This window comes from Mesitornis unicolor, unplaced genomic scaffold (assembly GCF_000695765.1).
Source record: "Mesitornis unicolor isolate BGI_N332 unplaced genomic scaffold, ASM69576v1 scaffold16314, whole genome shotgun sequence".
Lineage (NCBI taxonomy): Eukaryota > Metazoa > Chordata > Aves > Mesitornithiformes > Mesitornithidae > Mesitornis > Mesitornis unicolor.
In genome coordinates, this window is record NW_010180991.1 from 63497 (window position 1) to 84688 (window position 21192).

General features: G+C 44.8%; 1 protein-coding gene across 4 annotated transcripts in view; it reads left to right on the forward strand.

Annotated features, from left to right (window-relative positions):
* Nucleotides 1-21192, forward strand: part of ANKRD6 (ankyrin repeat domain 6) — a 33034-nt gene that overhangs the window by 4117 nt on the left and 7725 nt on the right. For 3 of the 4 annotated variants that reach the window (XM_010183279.1, XM_010183280.1, XM_010183281.1), the window contains exons 2-8: nucleotides 5449-5547; nucleotides 13313-13411; nucleotides 14090-14188; nucleotides 17355-17453; nucleotides 18566-18664; nucleotides 20377-20475; nucleotides 20708-20785. In XM_010183279.1, coding sequence (XP_010181581.1) covers nucleotides 5449-5547; nucleotides 13313-13411; nucleotides 14090-14188; nucleotides 17355-17453; nucleotides 18566-18664; nucleotides 20377-20475; nucleotides 20708-20785 — 672 coding nt within the window. The remainder of the gene's footprint in view (nucleotides 1-5448; nucleotides 5548-13312; nucleotides 13412-14089; nucleotides 14189-17354; nucleotides 17454-18565; nucleotides 18665-20376; nucleotides 20476-20707; nucleotides 20786-21192) is intronic. The other variant, XM_010183282.1, reaches the window with a different exon arrangement.

Sequence of the window (21192 nt, forward strand, 5' to 3'; positions counted from 1 at the left end):
GCTACTTGTGTCTGTTTTAAACAATAGATAGAAATAAGTGAAAGGGGACTAGCAAACAGTTAGAGACTTGCTGAATGCCTATTGAGGTCAGTGAGAAACTTCCTGCTGTCCTGAGCGAGCAGGTTATTGATGGAGAGCAGTCCAATGAATCACCAGTGTGAACAATGTGGCAGGACTTGGGTTTTGTTTTCAAGCTTTGTAATAGAACTGGGATAGGCATATTTTTGTGCAGAATGGATGAATAAATAGCAGTCCTTGTGCAGCGAAAGAGCAGGGTGAGATGGAGGACTGAATGTACTTGCATAAAAGCATCCACAAATACAGAAACACAAGGGAAGGTCTTGTGGCTCATGGTGCTAAGCCCCCCTACATGGATTTGGTTGTGGAGTGCATTGGCAGCTGCTCTAAGAAAACGCTGCTTTTAAACCATGCATATCGACAGCTGCTAGTCAATGTCTGGAAGTCAGAATACAGATTAAATACAAACAAGACCCCTGCCCTTGCATTTTACTGCTGAAGTTCATGTGGCTGTTTACTGCGCTTGGCTGCAGCCTGATACGCCCCATAGCTACAGCAGCGTGTCTCGGCTGTGGGAAGCTGCAGCCTTAGTGCAGTAGATCCCATTTATTTTGTCAATAAGCCCATGACATGGGAGGATTTGTATGATTTGTTGCCTACTGAAGCAGTTATTTACATCTGAATAGAAGTCCAAATAGCGTATTTTTTGTATGAATGACCGCTTTGTTGGTTCATTAATCCCAAGTTGTAGCAGTCCCTCATTTCTATTTGTAATAACCGTTACAGTTCACATTTGGAAATGCTCACAAGCTTGTAAATTGGTAATCTGCACGTTAAGGAGTCTGGTTTGACTGTGGTCTCCTTGCAATGAGCATCTATAGGAGACGCCCTTGTTTGTATACTCTTCCTCTCCCACTAGGACCCATGTGTGCATTCAGATAAGCCCCCTCTTCGGTGCTGCAGTGGTGAGTGCAAATTGTCTTCATGGAGGAGACATGCAGAGGAAAATTTATCTACCTTCCTCCCACTTCCTCCTACATATTTTAGGTAGGATGCATTGTTGTGAGAGAAAAATTTTATTTAAAAAGTCCTTTTAACCCATCAGCAGTCTCCTTCATAGGTGGTGTAAAGGGCTGTTGATTGGACTTGCAGACATGAAGGACAAGATCAGAGGCTGTGAGAGCAGCTGTGGCCATCGCTGCTGGAGCCTCCCATCATAGAATCACAGAATGGTTTAGGTTGGAAGGGATCTTAAAGCTCATCCAGTCCAACCCCTGCCATGGGCAGGGACACCTCCCACCAGCCCAGGTTGCCCAAACCTCCGTCCAGCCTGGCCTTGAACACTGCCAGGGAGGGGGCATCCACAGCTTCCCTGGGCAACCTGTGCCAGGGTCTCACCACCCTCACAGTGAAGAATTTATTCCTAATATCTAGTCTAAATCTGCCCCCTTGCAGTTTAAAACCATTGCTCCTTGTTCTGTTACTACCTGTTCTTGTAAAAAGTCCCTCCTCAGCTTTTGTGTAGGACCCCTTCAGGAACTGGAAGACTGCAATAAGGTCTCCCCGGAGCCTTCTCTTCTCCAGGCTGAACAGCCCCAACTCTCTCCGTTGGTCCTCTTGGGGGGGATGCTCCAGCCCCCTGATCATCTTCATGGCCCTACTCTGGACCCGCTCCAACAGCTCCATATCCTCCTTGTATTGGGGGCCCCAGAACTGGACGCAGTACTCCAGGTGGGGTCTCACCAGAGCAGAGTAGAGGGGCAGAATCACCTCCCTCACCCTGCTGGCCACGCTGCTTTTGATGCAGCCCAGGATGCAGTTGGCCTTCTGGGCTGTGAGCACACATTGCTGGCTCATGTTGAGTTTTTTCATTGATCGTGGCACAGACCTGTTGAAAGTTTCTCTCCAAAGATTGCCATGCTCTAAGTTTGTCATCACAGCATGAGGGGTATCTTACAGTTCGTTCTGGATTGGTGTGCACGTACATTTTTACGTACATACCTGTGTATATATGTTGATGTTTGTGAGAGGAGGTGGGTGGGAGTGTTTGCCCAGTGTTTGCATTGCCTGTGCTGGAACACTGCCCAGCCGTACCGCCCATCTCTGCTCTCATTTTGATGTTACTGGGAAGAAAAAGAAAACCTGGCATTGCCAGTTCTTGGGTTATGATTAATCTTGAGATGATCGATGCTCTTCCAAAAGCCTGAGCCTCTAATCAGTGTAATGTGCTGGAGCTGATCCTCTGTCCCACTCTCCCACCCTAGATAGGGTCATAGTTTTCATTTATAGTGTCCCTTTATAGTGGGACAAAAGTGGGAAAAGCTCAAGGATTGCATGTATGCAGTAGCTGTGGTCTCTGAAGGTCTCTCTCTAGGGGTCTTCAATAGGTGGGATGCCTCTGAGACTAGGTTTTTTGGATAGAGAATCGTGAAACACACAAACTCTATGGAATAAAAAGCTGAAATACAGTCCTCTAGCCTTCTGTTTCAACAACTTTTAATTTTTTTAAACAAAACCTTGAATTTTGAAGACCTGGCTGAATTTTTTGAACGCTTGGGGCTGATGACAGGGGAAATGCACAGTTACGTCAATCTCTGTTCATGAAGTGACAGGAGCGGCCGGACAACGTGTCCTTGCATTGGCTCCTGTTCCCAGTAGCACTGAGGATGTGGTGGTGCTGGGTGTCCCTTGGTGGAGGGGCTGAGACAGAGCAGCCTGCTCTGCCAGCCTCCACCCTTCCCGTCCTTCCTGAACCTGGTAGCTTTGCTCTGTGCCCACCGATCTGACACCTCACCCTCTCCCATTGCCAGAGAAAACACAGCTCTCCTTGCCCTGTGGTCACCTCTTCCAGCGAGTGTCCTGTCCTTCCTCAGCACCCATCTCCTGAGGCTGCCCTGCTACTGAGAGCAGGGGACAGGTTGGTCCCAGTGACAGGAGAACTTGATGCTCTTTGGCGCGAGGACAGCCTCCTCTGGATAAGCCCGTTCCCTGGGGCAGCTTTATTTAAAAGTGCCTTCAGGCACTGAGCGGGCAGGTGGAGGCTGGACCTGCTGTGGTTTTGCAACCTTTTCTCATGCTTGTGCCCTGCCACCAGGCACACTGTGTGTGGAGATTGCCTAGAAAGGTGTGTTGGGTGAGGCAGACTCGTCCCCCGTATTGAAATGAACTCATACTCTGCTTCCATAGTTTATTTTTAGCGCAGTACCTTTGGCTGCACCTCCACATTTTTTCAGTGGTTAGAGATGGTTATCTTATCAGAAAGTTCCCCTGCTGGGATATATTCATGTAGTTGATGCTGTTTTCCTTTTAAAGTACATGAGCTGACTTCAAGTGGGGTTTGTTTGGGATTTTTTTTGCCTCATGCACAGATTGCAATGAATTGTTTTCATGATACGTTAGTAGCCTGCTGGGAAGTGAGATGCATGGATTAGGTGATTTACTTATTGCCATTAAGTAATACAGAAAGTCAGAACCCATAAACCTGAATGTGCTGGAGCACATATGCATCATCCAAATGTATTGTTTATAGCTGGGAATTCTTTTTTTTCTCCTGTGTTGCCTGGAGATTTTTGTGCCTCCTGCTGTTGAGTTACTGGGAACAGGGACATAGCCCTGGCTCCCCTCCAGGCTGGTGGAGAAGGAAGCGAGCTTGGTGCAGCTTCAGTGTCCTTCGCCATAGGGGCAGGCATTTAGGGACCTGCGCCCAGGCTGCAGGCTGGATGGCACCCAAGCAGTGGTGACACTCAAAAGCGAGCCCTTCCCGTGCCTTCAGTGGGGTGGGAATGGACATTTCCCATACGTGAACAAGCTGCTAACAGGAGACGTGAAAGACCTACATGTCAGCACAGGTGAGGACTTTTCCCTCGGGTTTGGCCCTTCAGGTCAATAGCGTGGTACAGTTCATCAGCTTTTAATGTTTTCAAAGCATGGCACAACTGGTCAGTAATGGCACGGACATCTTGTCCTCAGCCTTTCTGTGGGTTTCAACGCTGGCTTTCCTTTTTGCTCTGAAGAGGCTGAATTCCCAAGGTTTTACCAGCTGTGTGGGTATGGGATTTGCTCTGTGAAAACAACCCTGTCTTGAGCTTGTTTTTTTATTTACTTGAAGTAGCTTTCCCACTGGAGAAGTTGCTTAAAACCTCAAAAGCTGATTGGTGCCTTCTGCTTACATCAGCCAGCTTTTGAGGTGCTTGCTCCTTTTGTAGCTGATGTGTTAGGGCCCTTTATCTTCCTTTGCAGGGCAAATATTTGCGTACAAAAATAAACAATCACAGCAGCAGTAATGAAGGAAAAAATATATATGTGTGTGTGTGTATATATTGATATATGCGTGATGGAGAAAATGTTTTTTTTTGTGAAGATGTGCTGTGATTTTACCAGTAGCTGGAATCCTGTTTTCTTAGTTGCAATGAAATAAAATTTGCAATGAACAGTTTTTGAGTGATGCTGTTTAACAGTTCTTAAGGTGTTACACTTGCTTTTCATCTTGATGCTTTGAGATTTTATACAGACACACACATACACATATATACTTCCTAGAGTAGGAGTTAATTCTTGATTCTCCCTTATGAGTTTCTTTTTGAGGTTATATGGGTTAAAGTTTTAAGGAATTGCTTGTTGTAGTGCTTCTCTGTTGTCCAGGCTCCCTCTTACAATTTCTTCCCTCTTTGAGCCTCTCTTCACATTGATTCTTATGCCTCTTGAAGGAGAAGCAGCCTATTCCCCTTTTCCTGAAATGCTTGATTTTAAGTTCTGCCAAAGGATGGTCAAGTGAGGCTCAGTTACAAGAAACTATTGTTTTCCTCTTGTAATTTCACTTAGATTTTTTTTGAACCCATTTGTTGGCAAAATGCTATTTAAAAAAAAATTACTGTCAAATTTTAATCATTTTTTTTCATCCTAAAACCGTAGATCATCCATTTGTATCCATCTCACTAATTAAAGCTTTTCTGCCCTTCTGTTTATTAGGGTACCATCCTTGATTACACTACAGATTGAATTACTCATGACTATTTGATATTCTTACTTTCATGTGGATTAGTGCTCGGTAATATGTACAATAAATATTGCCTAAAAACACTCTGACAGATCTTTGGCAAATAAGATTGGTTGTCATACACATGAAGTCACTTGGAGTGACTGCAAGTCTTCCATTTCTTTAAAGGGGAGCATCTGTCATACACAACAGTCCAGTAATTCCTGTTTTTTCATGAAGATGATACCCATTACTGTGTATGAATTAGCCTGCTACTGCAACTTTGTCATAGAGTTGAAGCTGAAAGCAGTTGACAATTCTGTGCTCCAGAGACAGAAACAAAAGGATCTGGAATTCTCTTTAGGCTTGGACACAAAGCCCGATCTGAATTTGTAAGCCAACAACCATCCATAAAACTTCACCTTAAAGTATTATTATTTTCTTCTCATTCATAGCATGGCCGGACCCCCCTGCACCTTGCTGCCCACAAGGGTCATCTCCATGTTGTCCAGGTTTTGTTGAAGGCAGGCTGTGACCTGGATATTCAGGATGACGTAAGTAGATTCAGCCTTCTTGCTGGGGATGGAGGGGAAAAGGTGATTTACAAATCAGAGGAGACCTTTGCTGCTTTGAAGAAGGATTAAATGAAAACAAAATCTGTCCCTCTGTTTTTTAATTTGGAGATGTAACCTCAAATTTGGAGACACAAAACTGCATGGGAGACGAAGTAAAATGTCGTGTTTTTCAATGAGTAGCTTGGTCCTTGTGCTCAAGAGCTGTTTGTAAGAGCTCTGGTTGGGTGCGAGTAGCAGTGAGAGTCATTGTCTGCTGCTTGGTGTAAAAATGAAATGAGAGTCTGCTGTAGTCTGTGGGAACCCGCTGAGGATGTCGGGTAGGGGGCACAATTGGGTAGGGGACACAATCCCCTGCGATCTTTGCCTGAAGTGGGAGATGCTTTCTGTGTGCAGTGTATGGAGTCTGGGGCCACTTCCTGGAGCACGGTGTGGCATCGCAGGGAAACCATGCCGGTGGCAGCCGTGCTCAGTGTGGGGTGGTCACAGCTGTGAGGCTGCTGTGTGCTGAAGCATCAGCACAACAAAACCAGCTTTGAATTTAGCAAACGGTAGTTTGTTTGCATTCGGTAAAATACGTGAGTTACTGGAATTTCTTGGCTTTTCATAGGAATAGTTCTTATCTTGGACTAAGCTTTGAGGCACATTGGCGTGACCAGTAATGTGGTTGTAGTTACCTCTCTGATGGACATAGCTATAGGCTGAAATGTGCAACAGCAGTTGAGTAGCTGTGACTTCTTCACATGTGTTGCTGTCCTCCAACAGCATGCCAGAACAAGTTTGGAAGAGTTGCTTTTGTTTCCCTGTAATAAAGGAGGTAAAGATTCTTCAAAGGACCTAGAAGTCCAAAGATGATAGTAGAGGCACCTGTATGACTATTAAAAGGACACTGGAAATGTCTCAGTGCCTTTTGAAAACCCCCTTAGGCACTTGTTTGCATCTAGAGAGTCTTAAATTTCTGTAGAAATGGGAAAACTGGTTTCCTTCTCTGCACGAGTAGCTCCTTCCCTGTGAGACAAGAGCAGTCTGTCTGACCGGCTTAGGACTGGAGCTCTGGTGCAGCCAGCTTTCTGCTGGGAAACTTGTTTTGCTAGGGAGAAACTTTGCTTCCTGTGCTCTTTATTCTTTCCTTATGCCCAGCTGTGAAACGGAGCAGATTTGTAAGTGTAATGTGAGTATCGGTTTATTCAGATGTATCCTGAGTGTGTTTTTCGACTTCTCCCCGTGAAAATGATTCATCAGGTATTTAGGACAAAATTGCAGGTGGTTCACAAGTGCAGTCAGTTTTCCTGAGAAAAGCAAGTCGCTGCGCTAAGAATGCAAGGACTTCCCCTGATTTGGTCAGATTTGGTTTCTGTGAGAACTGGTTTTGAGTAAGTCTGGGGTTTTTTTTAATGCTAAAAATATAAATGTGATAGCCAGAATGGACAAAAAAAAGTCAATCGGTGTTTGGCATCATTTCAGCTTAGCAAAGAGTCTTGCACTGTAGAAATACTCATCTTGCAGAAGACTTACTTCACTCGCCTTGCAATTGCAGGCTTCTCGGGGGCTTTGTTCACAACTGGACACCGCTTCTAAATCTGGTGACTGATCTGAACAGAGTAGATGCATGCTTGATTCACAGATACTGTTTCTTTGAAATGTATTTTGATTTTAGCGCTGTATTTAGTGCTAGCAATTTGGTTGGGGTTCAGGAGAGCGTCAGGTGTTGCTGAGTCTCAGAGGGTGTTTGGATTTGTCTCAGAGGAGGAAAGCTAAAACTCCAAGTGAAGATTTTTGCTTGTGAAAGGTATTAACTAAAATATTTCTGCTTTCCTTTTACATAGGTCTTCAAAGAAGGTTCTCTATGGTTTCTCCTTCTGTAATTGATTTTAACATATTATTTATGCCCCACAGAATATGTTCATATTCTCTTTTAGTTGCAATCTATTGATTATGCCTTCGGTCACTGTGTGCTTATTTGGCAGTGAAGGCATCTTAGTTTTAAGTGTTGATTAACATCTGTATGTTTCATTGCTGTTTTCCAGAAATACAGATTTAGGTTCAGAGATGAAATCACTCATGAGAGTGGGGAGTATCGTATTTAATAGAAAAGTAAATTACTCAGTAGATTTTTGTCTGTGGCATCGTTATGATAACACAAAAATATCTCCAGGTTCTAAAAAGATGACCTGTATTTTATTTTTCTAAACAACAAGAGAAACCTAAACACGTTTTATTTTGGAGTTGACTCTCCTTAGCTAATGAACAAGACTAACTTTTCATCTGCCACATAATAAGCAGAAACTTAGAAGTTGCTAAATGTTGTGGAGAGATTAAAATGCTCACTTCATGTTCTGCAGATCCGTTCTTTAAAGCACGGTAAGAGCCGTGAGAATTAGTTGAAGAATGACCTCCAGTGGCCTGGAGTGGGATTATTATGAATTCCAGCCGGTGGAGTCCAGCTCTGTAGAGTACGCCACCCCGGGAGCTAACTCCTTCCTTCTCCCCGCCAATACCGAGAACTCGTACTGGGATCCCAATGCCATCTCTGAATGGTCAATGAGTATCCACACAGCACACACCTCAGAAATAGTCAAGGAGAAAATTGCCCCGGTGAAGGAAATCAAGGACGAAAAAGATAAGAGAAACCAGAAGAGAAAGGCTAGGAAGGAACCTAGAAGATCAGAGAGAGAGAAGGAGGTTAGAAACCTTGTGCGTTGCCCCTGCCTCAGCTGTGCGTCCCCAGGGCTGCATGCTGCAGCTGCATGCTGCGAAGCCGTGGCCGGGCGATCTGGCGCGACCGAGCTCCTCTGCGCTGCATGGCTGCATGGCGAGCTTGGCGCTGGCTGCTCTGCATCTGCATCGAGCTTCCTGCCCCGTGTGTGTGCTCTGAAAATCCAGCTGGGCAGACCAGTTAATGTGAACCAAAGGCCTGAGACCCCAAAACTTCCCTTCTGGAAGCTCCAGTTTAAGAAGCAGAAAACTAATTTCAAATGGTACAATAACCCGGGGTTCATGATAATTTCTAGCTGAACATCAATATGCTAAGTGGCTTACTCCTGTATTCCCATTTCAGTCTCATTTAAGCTGTAATTTCTTTTGTTCATGACTGTTTTTTCTTGCCTTGATCACTTCTGCTGGTCATGCATCCTCCTTTGTCGTTCAGAGTGAAGTGTTTCTTACTGTGCATCGTGATGGCTGCCTTTCTATAGCAAAGGAGGAGGAGCAGCACAGTGACATCGAGATGCACTAGGGCACATTCAGTTGCCTTTGGGTACAGCTGCTTATATGTCCCTGCGAGTGTTTAACACTTGCCTATATTTTAACTTTAAAGATTTTGAACTTTCTACTGTGAATTTAGTGGCTTGATTTCATAGTGTAAGACTTTGCAAGTGCCATCCAGCACTTTGTGTCAGGGATTGAAGGCATGAGTTTTCGCTGGTTATTTTGGTGCAATTCTCCTATGGCAAGACAGTTTGGTGGTTTCTGCAAACATAGAAGGATAGTGAGGAGGCAAAGTGTGACACTGGAGAGGGACTTTAATGGGGGTTGGACAACTGATGGGCGCTCTGGAGAACAGGAGTGTGCAGGAAAATGAAATACAGCAGTTACAGGATTTTCTTAAATCAGAGAAAGGAAAAAGTAGCATTTGTTACAAATTAGGGTAAACGGAATCTCATTAAATTTGTGCAGTGAAGTCTATAATAGAGACTCCAATAACCCAGAAGTACTGATACATACCTGAAACCCGTTTTTAAGTTGTTGTTTTTTTTTTCCTTTCCCTTGGGGTGAATTTCAGATGTAAAACAGATGCCCATCCAGTTCCTGGATGGCTGGTCCCAGTGGTTGCATCCACTGCTTCAAGTTAGTCAGCAAATGAAGAAACACAAGGAGATAATTGCAAATACCAGGACACTGAGCGAGTGCCCCCAGCTTAGACAACACAGAAGTGCTAAAGGAAAGGGGTAATGCCAAAATCCATGGAGAAGGTCAAGATTTAAGTATCTGCCTTCCTTCAGGACTCCCAGCCTGTAGCTCTCTCCTGAGAGGAGGTGTTTAAGCTCTCTGTAGAGAGCAGTTTCACCCTTTGGAGACATCCCTTGCTGTGCAATAGCCCCATTAATGGCAGAGGGCACAGGGTGTGCAGTCCATCCTCTGCACCAGGGGATGCAGATTTCCATCTCAGTCTCCCCTCATCATCTCCCTCTCTCTAGCCCAGTGAATGTGGATGTTTTTCTTGAAGATTGAACACTTTCAGCACAGCGGTGCCCTCATGGCAAGACAAGCTGGGCAAGTACCATCATCACTGGTACTGCAGAAGAGCCAGCAGCCACCTCCTTGTACACTTAAGTGCCTTACTTCAACTGAGCCTCACTTAAGCACCTAAGTGTCTTTTTGGCTTCAGGCCCATGCCTGCATTTAGGCAGACTCTGTTGTTTCTGTCAAGGTCACATTTGTGTGTGTGACACAGCACTGGAGTTATCTCTCTTCATTACTACTGATCTGCAGTCTGTTCCTAAGGCATAAATCACTTACAAATAGGATCATAAGTTGTGCCCAACATAATAGTCTGGGCAGTTAATATGCATTTACTGGTGCAGTTTCTTTCTGAGACTCTGGAACAGCCCCCTAATGCCTTGCTAAAGGCAGAACTCCAGTGAGTGCTTTCAGAGACAATTATTTTAGCAATTAATAAAAAGATACATGAGTCAGTGATTACACTGTCTGAAAATTCACCCTGTGAAAAAAATAGAATGCATCTGTTCAATCTGGCTCCATAAAAGGCACAGTAGTGGTTTGCTCCTCTGCTAATGGGAAGGCAGGACAGGTTAGAAAGGCAGCGGTGCAGGCAGTGTCACTTACAGGTTTTCTGTGCCATCTGTGGAACCATCACAGTCTGGTGGTTCAGCTTCCACAGCACCTTTAGCAGTTGAAGGTTAATGTGTGCAGAGGCCTAAGGCAATGCTCAACCAGGTCCTGTCCTGCTGAGGGGCCTGGGGGTGGTAGGGCCCTTCACCAGGACATTGCTGCCTGCCATCTCTTCACAGGCAGGTACCTCAGTCCAGGTGAGGCAGGGTTTGAGGTGTCCTTTGGCACTTTCTGTTAGATGGAAGAGGTGTTTATTCACCTGGTGAGGGTGATGGTTGGACCTTATTCTTAGAAGCTTGGCTCTCCCCATGCTTGTGTAGGGAGGGTGTCAACGCCAGAGCCCACACCTTGGGTAGGAGGCACCTGAGCCTGCCACCTGCAGAACTTGTGTCCCTTCACCTGCCCAGGCTTCCATTTCAGGGACCAGAATACAGCATGGGACAAAGGCCAGACATGGCCAAAACCATCCCAGTGTCACTCTGCAGCCCTGGCGAACAGCCCCCAGCGCATGGGCTGGGCTCCCCAGGGAAGACCCATGACTGCAGCAGTCAGGCGTGCTTCCCACTTTCCAAATACACATTCATTTTTAATTTAACTGAGATGCCATTAGAAGTATCTGTCCTATCTACAAACACCAAACAGCTGAATGGCCTTTGGCCTCTCTACAATTACTGTGATGCAGTTGGGTTAACGACAAGAAGAGACGTGTTTTAGACTGGCTTGGCTAGAGGATCCTTAATTACAAACTAAATCAAATACAGTTCACTCCTGCCCCAAATTTGGTCTTCTCCATGACCAGCTTTCCAGAGTGTAAAGAAGTAGGAACCAACTGTTCATTGTTAAAGCTCTGTCCATCGCAGTGGCAGATGTCGTCTTGCTTGAGTCTTTACTATAACACCTTGGGTAGTGTTGCTGGTGCAGCAATACCAGTTGAGAGGGATAGGTTGACAAATTACTTTCCAGTTCATGGCAGTCAGATAAAACGACCTTTGCACTGTCCATGTTACCCGTTGCTGCAGTCGCAGTAGCTGTGCCAGTCATCAGTACATGCGCTGTTGAAAAAGGGCGTTAAGTCCTTCCCTGGCTTGGTAGCGAGCAGATTTCTGTGCAGTAATAGTTACTGGAAACTGTCTGGCACTTGCACTTGTGAGGTGGTCTGTAATGGTCTGTAATGGTGACATTACTGGCTGTGTTTAAAATCTCTTAAAATACATTTCCAGTCTCAATAGGGACACAGGAACAAAAGCAAGAGTATGTGACCCCTGGAGACAAAACATAGATGACAATTAAAAAAACCAAGAAAAGCCCTCAACACAATTTTTAAAAATCAACTTAATAATTATAAACCAATTTAATGATTTACTGGTGGTGGCAGTTGGCATTACAAGAGTTACTGTCAGGTTGTGGTTGGCAATGCTCTCTTTTCACTTATGGGTTAATAACTATTTTGGTGTCATTAGCACAGGAGTACTCCACCAGGAGCAATTTTTAAGTCAGCTGCTAATTGCCTTTGAGAACAAATTATTCAAATTATCCAGTTATCTAAAGACTTGTAGAATGTAGGACAGAAAATACAGAAATTCCACCAGTTTTAGTATTTAATATAATGTGGTATTATCTGATAAAGATTGGTAGCAGAGAAATTTTGTATCTATGTAGGACTAGCTTCCTGCCAGCTTTTTTTCCTCAGGATGTGCTGCGTATCTCTACCCTGCCTGTGTTTCTGGTGACTGTTATCTGGATACACAGAAGTGGATTGGATTCCCACTCTGTTTATTCATCCCCCAAAAAGGCTGTGTGCAGCTTTGAAGCTTGTCTTTGTGCCTGTACTCAGGCTGTGCTTCAGCATTGCAGGTTCAAAGCAACTTCAAAGGAAAGCCAAGACCAGTTTTTATGGCAGCAGCAGAGCTACTGCAGCTCGTTTTCTCATTGCTTGGTGTCTTACATCTCTACATGCTGCTGCATTAATCCTCCTATTCCCCCTCTTTTGTCATGGGCTCACCAACATGCACATAAAAACATACATATGTATATATAGATGTATATATAATGGGCAGGGCCAGTAGTTTGCATCTCCCTGGTCTTCAGGAAGGCTTATAGAAAATTAATCTCGGGCTGTCTGGCTCAGCAAATGAGTTCAACAGTTGTCAGAGGGGAGACAGATGGGCAGTCAGACAAGAGGACCCCATCAGCATCATTTCCTTTGGAAACTTGGCCGTAAAGGAAATAAACTGATGTAAGAAACTTGCTTGTTGCTGCTACGTGACAGGCCAATGAGAAATGAAAGTCGTTTGGACCTCAAGATTGCTCAGTTGCTTGAATGAAATCAGTTGACGGTCTTGTAGTTGTGGTCCTCATCATAAGATCGCCTCCACTCTTAGCACTAATTGGTAAATTCATCAGAGGTGCTGAAGAGACCGATCTCATCTCACACTCCTTATCCTAAGCAGGGCTGATGAGGCAATCACAGCCAAAACAGGAGAGCCTCATCCAGTTAGTGTAAGTACTGGAGGATCATTGTGATGAGTGACGACAGCCTGTAATTCCCTTTAGTTCCCTACAGATGCTGTTGGTTGAGACAGGTAGTGCCAAATGTGTGAGATTCGCTGCCTTCTACGACTGCTTGTACTTGTAGAATGCTTCGGTGCTGTGTGGGGGGTTGTGATAACTTGCAGACTTCTGTAAACAGTTGGTTTGTAGCTCTCTGATACTTGCAATAACTTCATTAATCTTGGAATATTTAATGATAGTCATTTATGGAGACTGCTTTCAAAGGCAGCTTGGATTTAAAAGTAGGCGTGTTGAGAATGCAGCCCTTGTATCTGTGATATGCATTTGCATTGGGTCCAAATGAGGTGGGAATGGTACCGATGACAAATTTGCTTCTTTTTTGCAGGGCGATCAGACAGCCTTGCACCGGGCTGCTGTCGTAGGGAACACCGATGTTATAGCAACTCTGATTCAAGAGGGCTGTGCTTTGGACAGACAAGACAAGGTAACAGGCAAAACCTAAGTCCTGTAGGGTGGCAGCCTTGCCACCTGGTAGTATTAAGCTCTCAGAAAGTTATGGTTTATACTCCTGAGTAAGTATCTGATGCTTTGAAAGTAATTGGAACAATTACATTGAAAAAAAAAAAAAGCAATGCTGTACCATGTCTTTAATATAAATTACTGACTTAGTTATTTTTTGTATGAGGCTGATACTTTTTGATTTAAGAGTCTGGTCTCAGCTCATTAAGGGAGGAATTAAATAAACGTACAACCATGCTATGCCCTGTGCAAAACACTGCACAGTTTCCTTTGATTATCCCTGAAACTGAAAATCCCAGGCTGTAAATTCAGTTTGGGAGTAAATATAACTAACTTCAAGATCCAAACAAAAGCTTTAGTGCTATTCTTTGCTTGCTAGGAGATGTGGGAAGAAGTGGAAGATAAAGATAGGAAGAGGTTGAAGATAGAGTAGATAGGAAAAAGTACATTAGGTGTCAGTGGACATTATTTTACTCTTAGTTTATATCTGCCTCTGGTAAACAATAAAATAGAAAATTAACTAGTAGGAAGGAAAAATGATTTATTTTTAAGCAACCAGGTGGGGTATGCAGCTGCTGCGTTCTGAACGTGACGTTACGCTGCGCACAGCGCCCTAACCTTCTCCTCTCTGTGTGCTCCTCAGGACGGGAACACAGCTCTTCATGAAGCTTGTTGGCATGGGTTCAGTCAGTCTGCCAAAGTGCTCGTTAAAGCAGGAGCCAACGTGCTTGCCAAGAACAAGGTGAGACCCGTGCAGGAGCAGCTTTCGGTTCTGCTGCAAGGTGGCTGATTCTCAGCACTGGGGATTTCTGGCCATGGCATTTCTCAGCAGGTGGGAGACCAGCCCCTGGTGGGATATTTTTGTTCTCCTTTTTTTCTTGGCTTTATTATGCCTGGATGGTTCCTCCACAAGCATTAGGAAGTTCGTATTTTGACAGCTGATGCAGGAGGAACTCAATAGCGTGTTGAATGATACATTAATTATGGCTGAGGAGCACTGCAGTTCCTGTGGAAATCTCCATGGTGCTCTAATTCATACCGAGCGGATTCATTGTGATTGGTGTGATCTAAAATGAAAATTAATTGCACTAATAGGAAAATTGCATTCAAAATCGGTTTTGGTTTGCTGGGGTTTTTTTTAGAAATTAAACAGCCAAGTGAATGTAAGCCACAGAGGGAAAAAAATAGCGTAACTTTTCTTAGAAAGCTCTTCCTAATACATGGTTGCAGGCTTTTACCAAAATCTTGTAATGAACCTGGATTATCTTCCTTTTCATATTTATAATACCTTAAGAGCAGTTTAGAGGAAAGAATAACAAAGCAAGAGGGTTTAGTTCCACTCTAATTGTAACATCTGCGGGAGAATTCAGTTCACTAATGCAGAAGTTAATGGAAGATTTTAGGAGGGGGCAGTAGCAGCCTATGGTGTGCACTGAGATAGAGTTTGGACCTCTGTGTTGTCGGTCAGATCTGGTTGTTGGTCATGGTTGGCACCATGTCCTTCATTGTAGGTGAGAGGGCTTTGGGCTGGCTTTATGGGATCTCTCAGCGTTTTTTGGTAAAGGTTATCTCTAAAATGACAACTGAAAGGGGCTAGTGAAGAAAGGGAAGAAGGAGGAAGCTGGCCAAGGTCCAGTATTTTGAGTAAAAAGGCATGTTGCCTGGGCTTAAGATGCAAGTCTGGTTAACCTGTGTGCTGGATGCCTCAGGGAGTTAGAAGAGCTAGGTTACATTACAGCGTATGTCAGCTGGAGACAACCGCTCGTGGAGAGCAGGTGCACAGAACAGCTCGGCAGGGTTGATGCCTGGAATACGACTGTCAGACTTTAATACGGCGTGAACAGCTCCCGCGCTGCTCTTTGATGTCTTACCCACGCAATGCTCTGCCTTTGCATTTCACCGTTTGGGTGTTTTTAATGGACAGGATGTTTTCTCAGGAGCCACTGAAGAATGAAGAGCTTAAATCTACTTAATCCCCAAATGGTTTATCTGGTGTCTCCACTTTTCATGTTACTGATGACAAGGCATAATCTTTCTGACAACTTTTCTGGCAGCCAGTGTTGTGCACAGGAGCACCCTACGGGCTGTTGACTTACACCTGGGCATTGTGCAATTTTAGCTGGATGTGACAGATACGAGCTGCTAGATTTGCCAAACCCTGCTAAGCAGCAGAAGTTGGAAGGGATTTGACTCTGTATTTTCTGTAACTCCTGGTTAATAACTCCTGGGACTGCTGGGGGAGCACTTGTATGGATGCACTTCTTGCAGTCTTGAGTGCTGTGTATAAAAGAGCAATGCAGTTGAAGGCAGTTCCTGCATCAAGTGAAACATGGATGCCAGACAGTACACCTGGGATTTTAAAAGCCAGAGAAGCACTTGAGGAATGGGACAACACATGGGCAAACCACCCGTGTAGCTGTATTCCTCCTGTCCAGCAATCATCCTGGAGATGCATTTTATTTTCAGTCAGGTTTGCTTAATAAAAGCCCTTCTGCTGTTACAGATCACCTCATGAGGTCAGTTGTAGGCTTCTTTTTAGATCCTTTATCAGCCTGTAGATTTCAGTGAAGATTCAGTAGACCAGTGAAGACCCCCAGATCAGTACAGCTTGGACCCACTTCTCTCTCACAGAAGCTGGTGAGAGGTTTGTCACCCTGTGGGAGATGAACCAGAGGAGCCTCTGCCAGCCCCGACCCCAGACACCGGCACCGTGACTTGTCCAGCATCGAGGTCCTCACCCATCGCTCGCTGCACCAGGACCTCTGCTTTCCACCAGAGCTGACCCTACAAACAGCAAATAGTACAGACATGGAAGAGGCTTTTCAGAGAGAAACCCAGGAGGGAAAAAATTGACGTTTAAATACAGTTTAACTGAGAGAGGAAATGTTTGTGTCTGCCACAGCTTAGAGACTGCCTTCAGGCCTGAAATACTCTGTAATGCGCAACTGAAGACCTAAGGTGACGTCTAAGAATTGGCCCTTTGTAATTCAAATGCTGCAGCTTTGATCTGTGTCTTGAAAGCATGGAGGACAAATTAAAGGACAGCATGGGAAACCTTTTTTACTTGAGCTGATTGCATTTCTAGCTCCCAACAGCCAACAACCCCAAACACTTTCAGGCCAACAAAAGCCAAATCTGTCAGAAAAACCTGTCAGACCAATAAAATCCTTCACTGTGTATGAAAAAGAACAGACAGGCAAAGTCTTTGATTTCTCTGTGACAATGGCATGTTTGCTTCTTTCAGGGACCTTAGCGCTCCCGTTCTCCATCCACATGCTCTGGGGTTTGGATGGCTTTTTTTTCTTCCTTATCTTGCCTGAAGACTGCTGTGCTTTCTGAACGTTGAAGCTTCCTGACAGCTTAAAATCTGCATCCTGCCCTGTGAGAGCACCTCCTAACCCAGCCAGACTTGGAGCTGGTTTGTGTTATGATCATAAAGAAACAGAAATTACCATGACCCTCATCTGCCTAACGCTCTGCAGCAGTCGCGGATGGCTTTGCTTGAGATCAGAGACACCGTGCCGTGGCAGTGCGTTTCTGCGTGTGTGTGCATGGGGGAGACACAAAACACAAGAATTACATTTCTTTAAATTAAATACTTGACAATGGTATTAATGAACCAGTTAGTTTCTAGAGTCTTTGCTTCCTGCAGACAGACTTGAGCAATGCAGATATCGTTAGACCATCCAATTTCTGCCTTTACTGTATCCCGGATAAATAATTCACAGGATGAAGAGGGTATTTCAGTCTCCAGGTTCATTCAGCTCAGAGCTTCAGGGGAAAAAAACCAGCTACAGTTTTGCACTCCTGGGTGGATCCTTGTGTGGGAAGACCTGTGAGGTTTTGTTTTTCAATGCTTGTGTCCAATTTCTAAATACGGCTTTTCTGTTTTCCTGTATTTCTCTAAGGCAGGTAACACACCTCTTCACCTGGCTTGCCAAAATAGCCATTCCCAGAGTACTCGTGTTTTGTTACTTGGAGGATCTCGAGCAGACCTCAAGAATAATGTGAGTTTTGAAGAGTTCATGTGTTAATTTTTGTGTGCTTTTGTTTTAGCTATATTGCTTTAACTTGTAGAACTACTCAGAAATGCTTTAAGCCGTGGTTTTTATTATAAATGCTATTGATCAAAGACCAATGAACTGTTGTATAAGTTGTGTATGGGAGTACTTGCAGCAGGACTGAGTGATGCACAACTTGTACCCTTCTCCTGAGCAGGGATGGAAGCAGCGAGAGGGGGTTTTGCTGTTGCACAGCCCAAGGCAGTTCACAGAATCACAGAATCTCAGGAGTTGAAAGGGACCTCGAAAGATCATCCAGTCCAACCCCCCTGCCGGAGCAGGATCACCTAGACTAGGTTGCAAAGGCGGTTGGTCCTTTGCTGCTTTCTGTGGTCTTGGTGGCCTCACCCATGCACTGTTGTGCAGTTCTGCAGAAGGGCTCCTTTCCCAGAAAGATGGAAATCTTAAAGGGGGTTTGTGCCGGAGGAGAGAGAGAGCCTTCAGACCCGCCCTCACTGCGACAGATAATATATATCACATGTCAGTCTGCCAGATGAGGTAGATTCAAGGTGACTCCAGTTTCAGACAGCTTTCCTCTAGTTTTATAATGGCTCTGGCATGACAAAGGGGAAAAAAAAAGTCTACAGAAGGAAGGCAGATGCTTTTGTCCCTGCTCGATAACAAGGTGAGCAGAGGCACACAGAAATAGAAACCCACTGAGAGTGGCCCCCACTCCTCACGTTTTCTTCATTATGTGTGGCACCAGGTGGGGTTTCCAAATCACATTGGTTTCAGGTTCAGAAGACCAGATTTGAGGTAAAAATGTGAATCATTTTTTGTAGTGCAGTAAACCAGCATTTTCTCATCCCATCAATGTATTTCCCATCAGTGGTTAAAGGATTTGTACCCCCACCTTGCCTGACCCCAGCTCTTGCTAAACCCTCCCACCCACGATAGCAGCTTTTGTGCCGCAGAGAAGACAGCGTTGCTATTCCATGGAGGTGTGTGCCATTTACTGCTCCTCTTGGTTTAACAGGATTATTTCATCCCCGAACACCGTGACAAATGCGAGCTTCCTTACTGCGATTACATGCTCAGAGCTTTGTTTCTGTTTGCAGGCAGGAGATACCTGTCTGCATGTGGCTGCTCGTTATAATCACTTGCCCATCGTTAGGGTGCTGCTCAGTGCTTTCTGTTCTGTCCATGAAAAGAACCAGGTCAGTGCATGAACCCCATTGTGACTGCGCCCTTTGCATATGGCTCATTGTTGGGAAGAGGGATTCCTACCCAGGGAATCCTGCTTCACTCTGTGCTTCACTGTGCCACCAAATGCTGAGCTTTTAAGAAGAGCCTTAAAGTAACGGCATGTCAGTGGTTTATTATTTTGCCATTGCATTTGCATCATTTGTTTAAAGTATTGCCTGTTTATGAGGTTCTGCAATCGTATGTTGGTGCAGAAGGGGGCTTTGGGACAGGGCTAACAGCATAGGGTTAGGGGTTGGCGCTCCTACGTCCTTTCCAGCTCAGTCATTTTATAGAGGCACATTTTCCCCTCTGTAACCAGGATTTAATAATCCTATGGCCATTACAGAGACATTGTGAAGCAGAACTCACTAATGGTCAGATGCTACAAAAGTGTGAATTCCTCTGGAATCCTTTGCTGCAGTTTGCAGTAGGGGGAATTAAAAGGACATAAAAGTGAAGAAAAAGTATGCTTTAAATTCAAAGTAATGATCAGCCTAGCTCAGGATTAATAATCTATATTTGTTTTATAGGGAAGTAATTGATTGCTGTACTTATACAATAGCCTAATTAGGTGGTAGAAGAGAATAGATTTAGTACATTAAAATGTGTTAAATCTGCTAAATAAACAGATTATGTGGTGCTTAACCACCATCATCTCATGTTCCTGGGAAATTTTCCATGTGGAGTTGAGAATCATAAAGCTGTTTTCTGATCTGTACATTTAATCTTGTTTCTTAGATTTATTACAGCAAACAAAATGGGTTTCAGCATGTTAAATTTACGATGTAATTTTATTTGGAAATGAGGGTTTTTTTAACTTGCAAAGTGAGCTACTGAATATTAAGATTAAATGGTGTGAACCTGGCCCAGAGAGACACCACTTTCCTTCATTCCCCAGCACTACCTGAAGTTGTTCCATATTTGCACATAGAAATGGTTTTATTTATGAACGTGCCTCATCCACGTTAGCAACAAGCAGTAGATTTCCACCAGTCTTGAGGAGATCTTATTTTCTGAAGGCAAAATGCAAGGCAAAGGGGCAGGGAGAGCATTGCATATACACGTGTCTGGTGTCCCTTGAGCAGCTGCTGGCTCTGTTACCAGTACTCGAATCTGATCACAGCCGTCCTCACCTCAGTGCTCCGGGACAAGGGCAGGGCAGTGTGTTGATGCTGGACCCAGATCGCCTCCGGGCTGTGGTCCAAAACCCGTTCTTCTTGAGGAGACTCATGAAGAGAACACCGACCATCTCGCTGCTGGTATTTTACCTGATTGATTTTGAGTAACGTGATACGTGACCACCTGCGCACCGAATAACCAAACCTGCAGAAACAAAAGACAGGAGGCTGTGGTGGGAAAACCAGTCCTACCCTCAGATGTCGTATCTGTTTGCTGATGACAGAGCTGGGCTGTCCCCAAGCTGCGATGTGTGTTGCTTGGTTTAGCTAACCCAGATCACCAGCACCACAGCTGCGTTTCTCAAAACCAGGCTGAACCTTGCCCCTTTCTGTCCCGTTCTCCCAACTCTGCTGTTCTGTTACTGACCCAGCCTTATTTAAGCTCAGTTGTTGCATCAGTAAGTGTAGGCCTTTTGGCGTCAGCATCCTTTAGGAAAGTGTGATTTCTGCAGGGTGACACCCAAGGATGAGTGTTACATGGTGGTTTTCTGCTTTCTAACTCGCAGGCAGGGGATACTGCGCTCCATGTGGCTGCTGCTCTGAACCACAGGAAGGTGGTTAAGCTGTTGCTGGAGGCAGGGGCTGATGCATCTGTTGTCAATAATGTAAGTGTGATGTGGAGTTTCTTTGGTATTTTGTATTAATACACACTGTCTTCAACACCCTTCTAGTATTGGTAGAAAATACTGGGTGTTAGAGTTGAATTAAATCTGGGTAAACAAAAGCAGTTATCACTATACTCTTGTGCACAGAGCACGTACTAACCTTGGTTGGAGAAATTTCACATTTCCAGCAGCTTGTGTTTTGAAGGAAATGCCATTTTATTTCTCTTCCCAGGCAGGTCAGACCCCTCTAGAGGTTGCCAGACAGCACAATAACCCTGAGGTTGCACTCCTCCTCACTAAAGCATCACAGGTATGTTACACATCTCTCTCCAACACACATGTGGAGCTGAGGCCAGTTAACCGTGAGGGGCCACAACCCCTGGTCATTAACTTTCTATGAAAGGTGCCTGCGTTTCTGCTGGCTTTGTGTGCCTGGCCTCAGGTCTATTCATGTGGAGCCTTTCAGCTCCCAAACCCAGCAAGGTGTGCAGATTAAGCCTCAGTGTTAAGCACTAGTAGAGGTCCTGGCTGGCAGATGATGGAGCAGCCAGAGGCTCTTGTTCCCTGTGGTGGCCTTGTACCCAAAAGCTCCCAGGTTGTGTCTTTCTGCTGCCTGCCTCACATTTGTCCCACCCCCAAGGTGGTTACTTGCGCTGGAAGATGCTTTGAAATGCCCTGGTGGACTTACCTGTGAGAACACACCACCACCGAGCTATG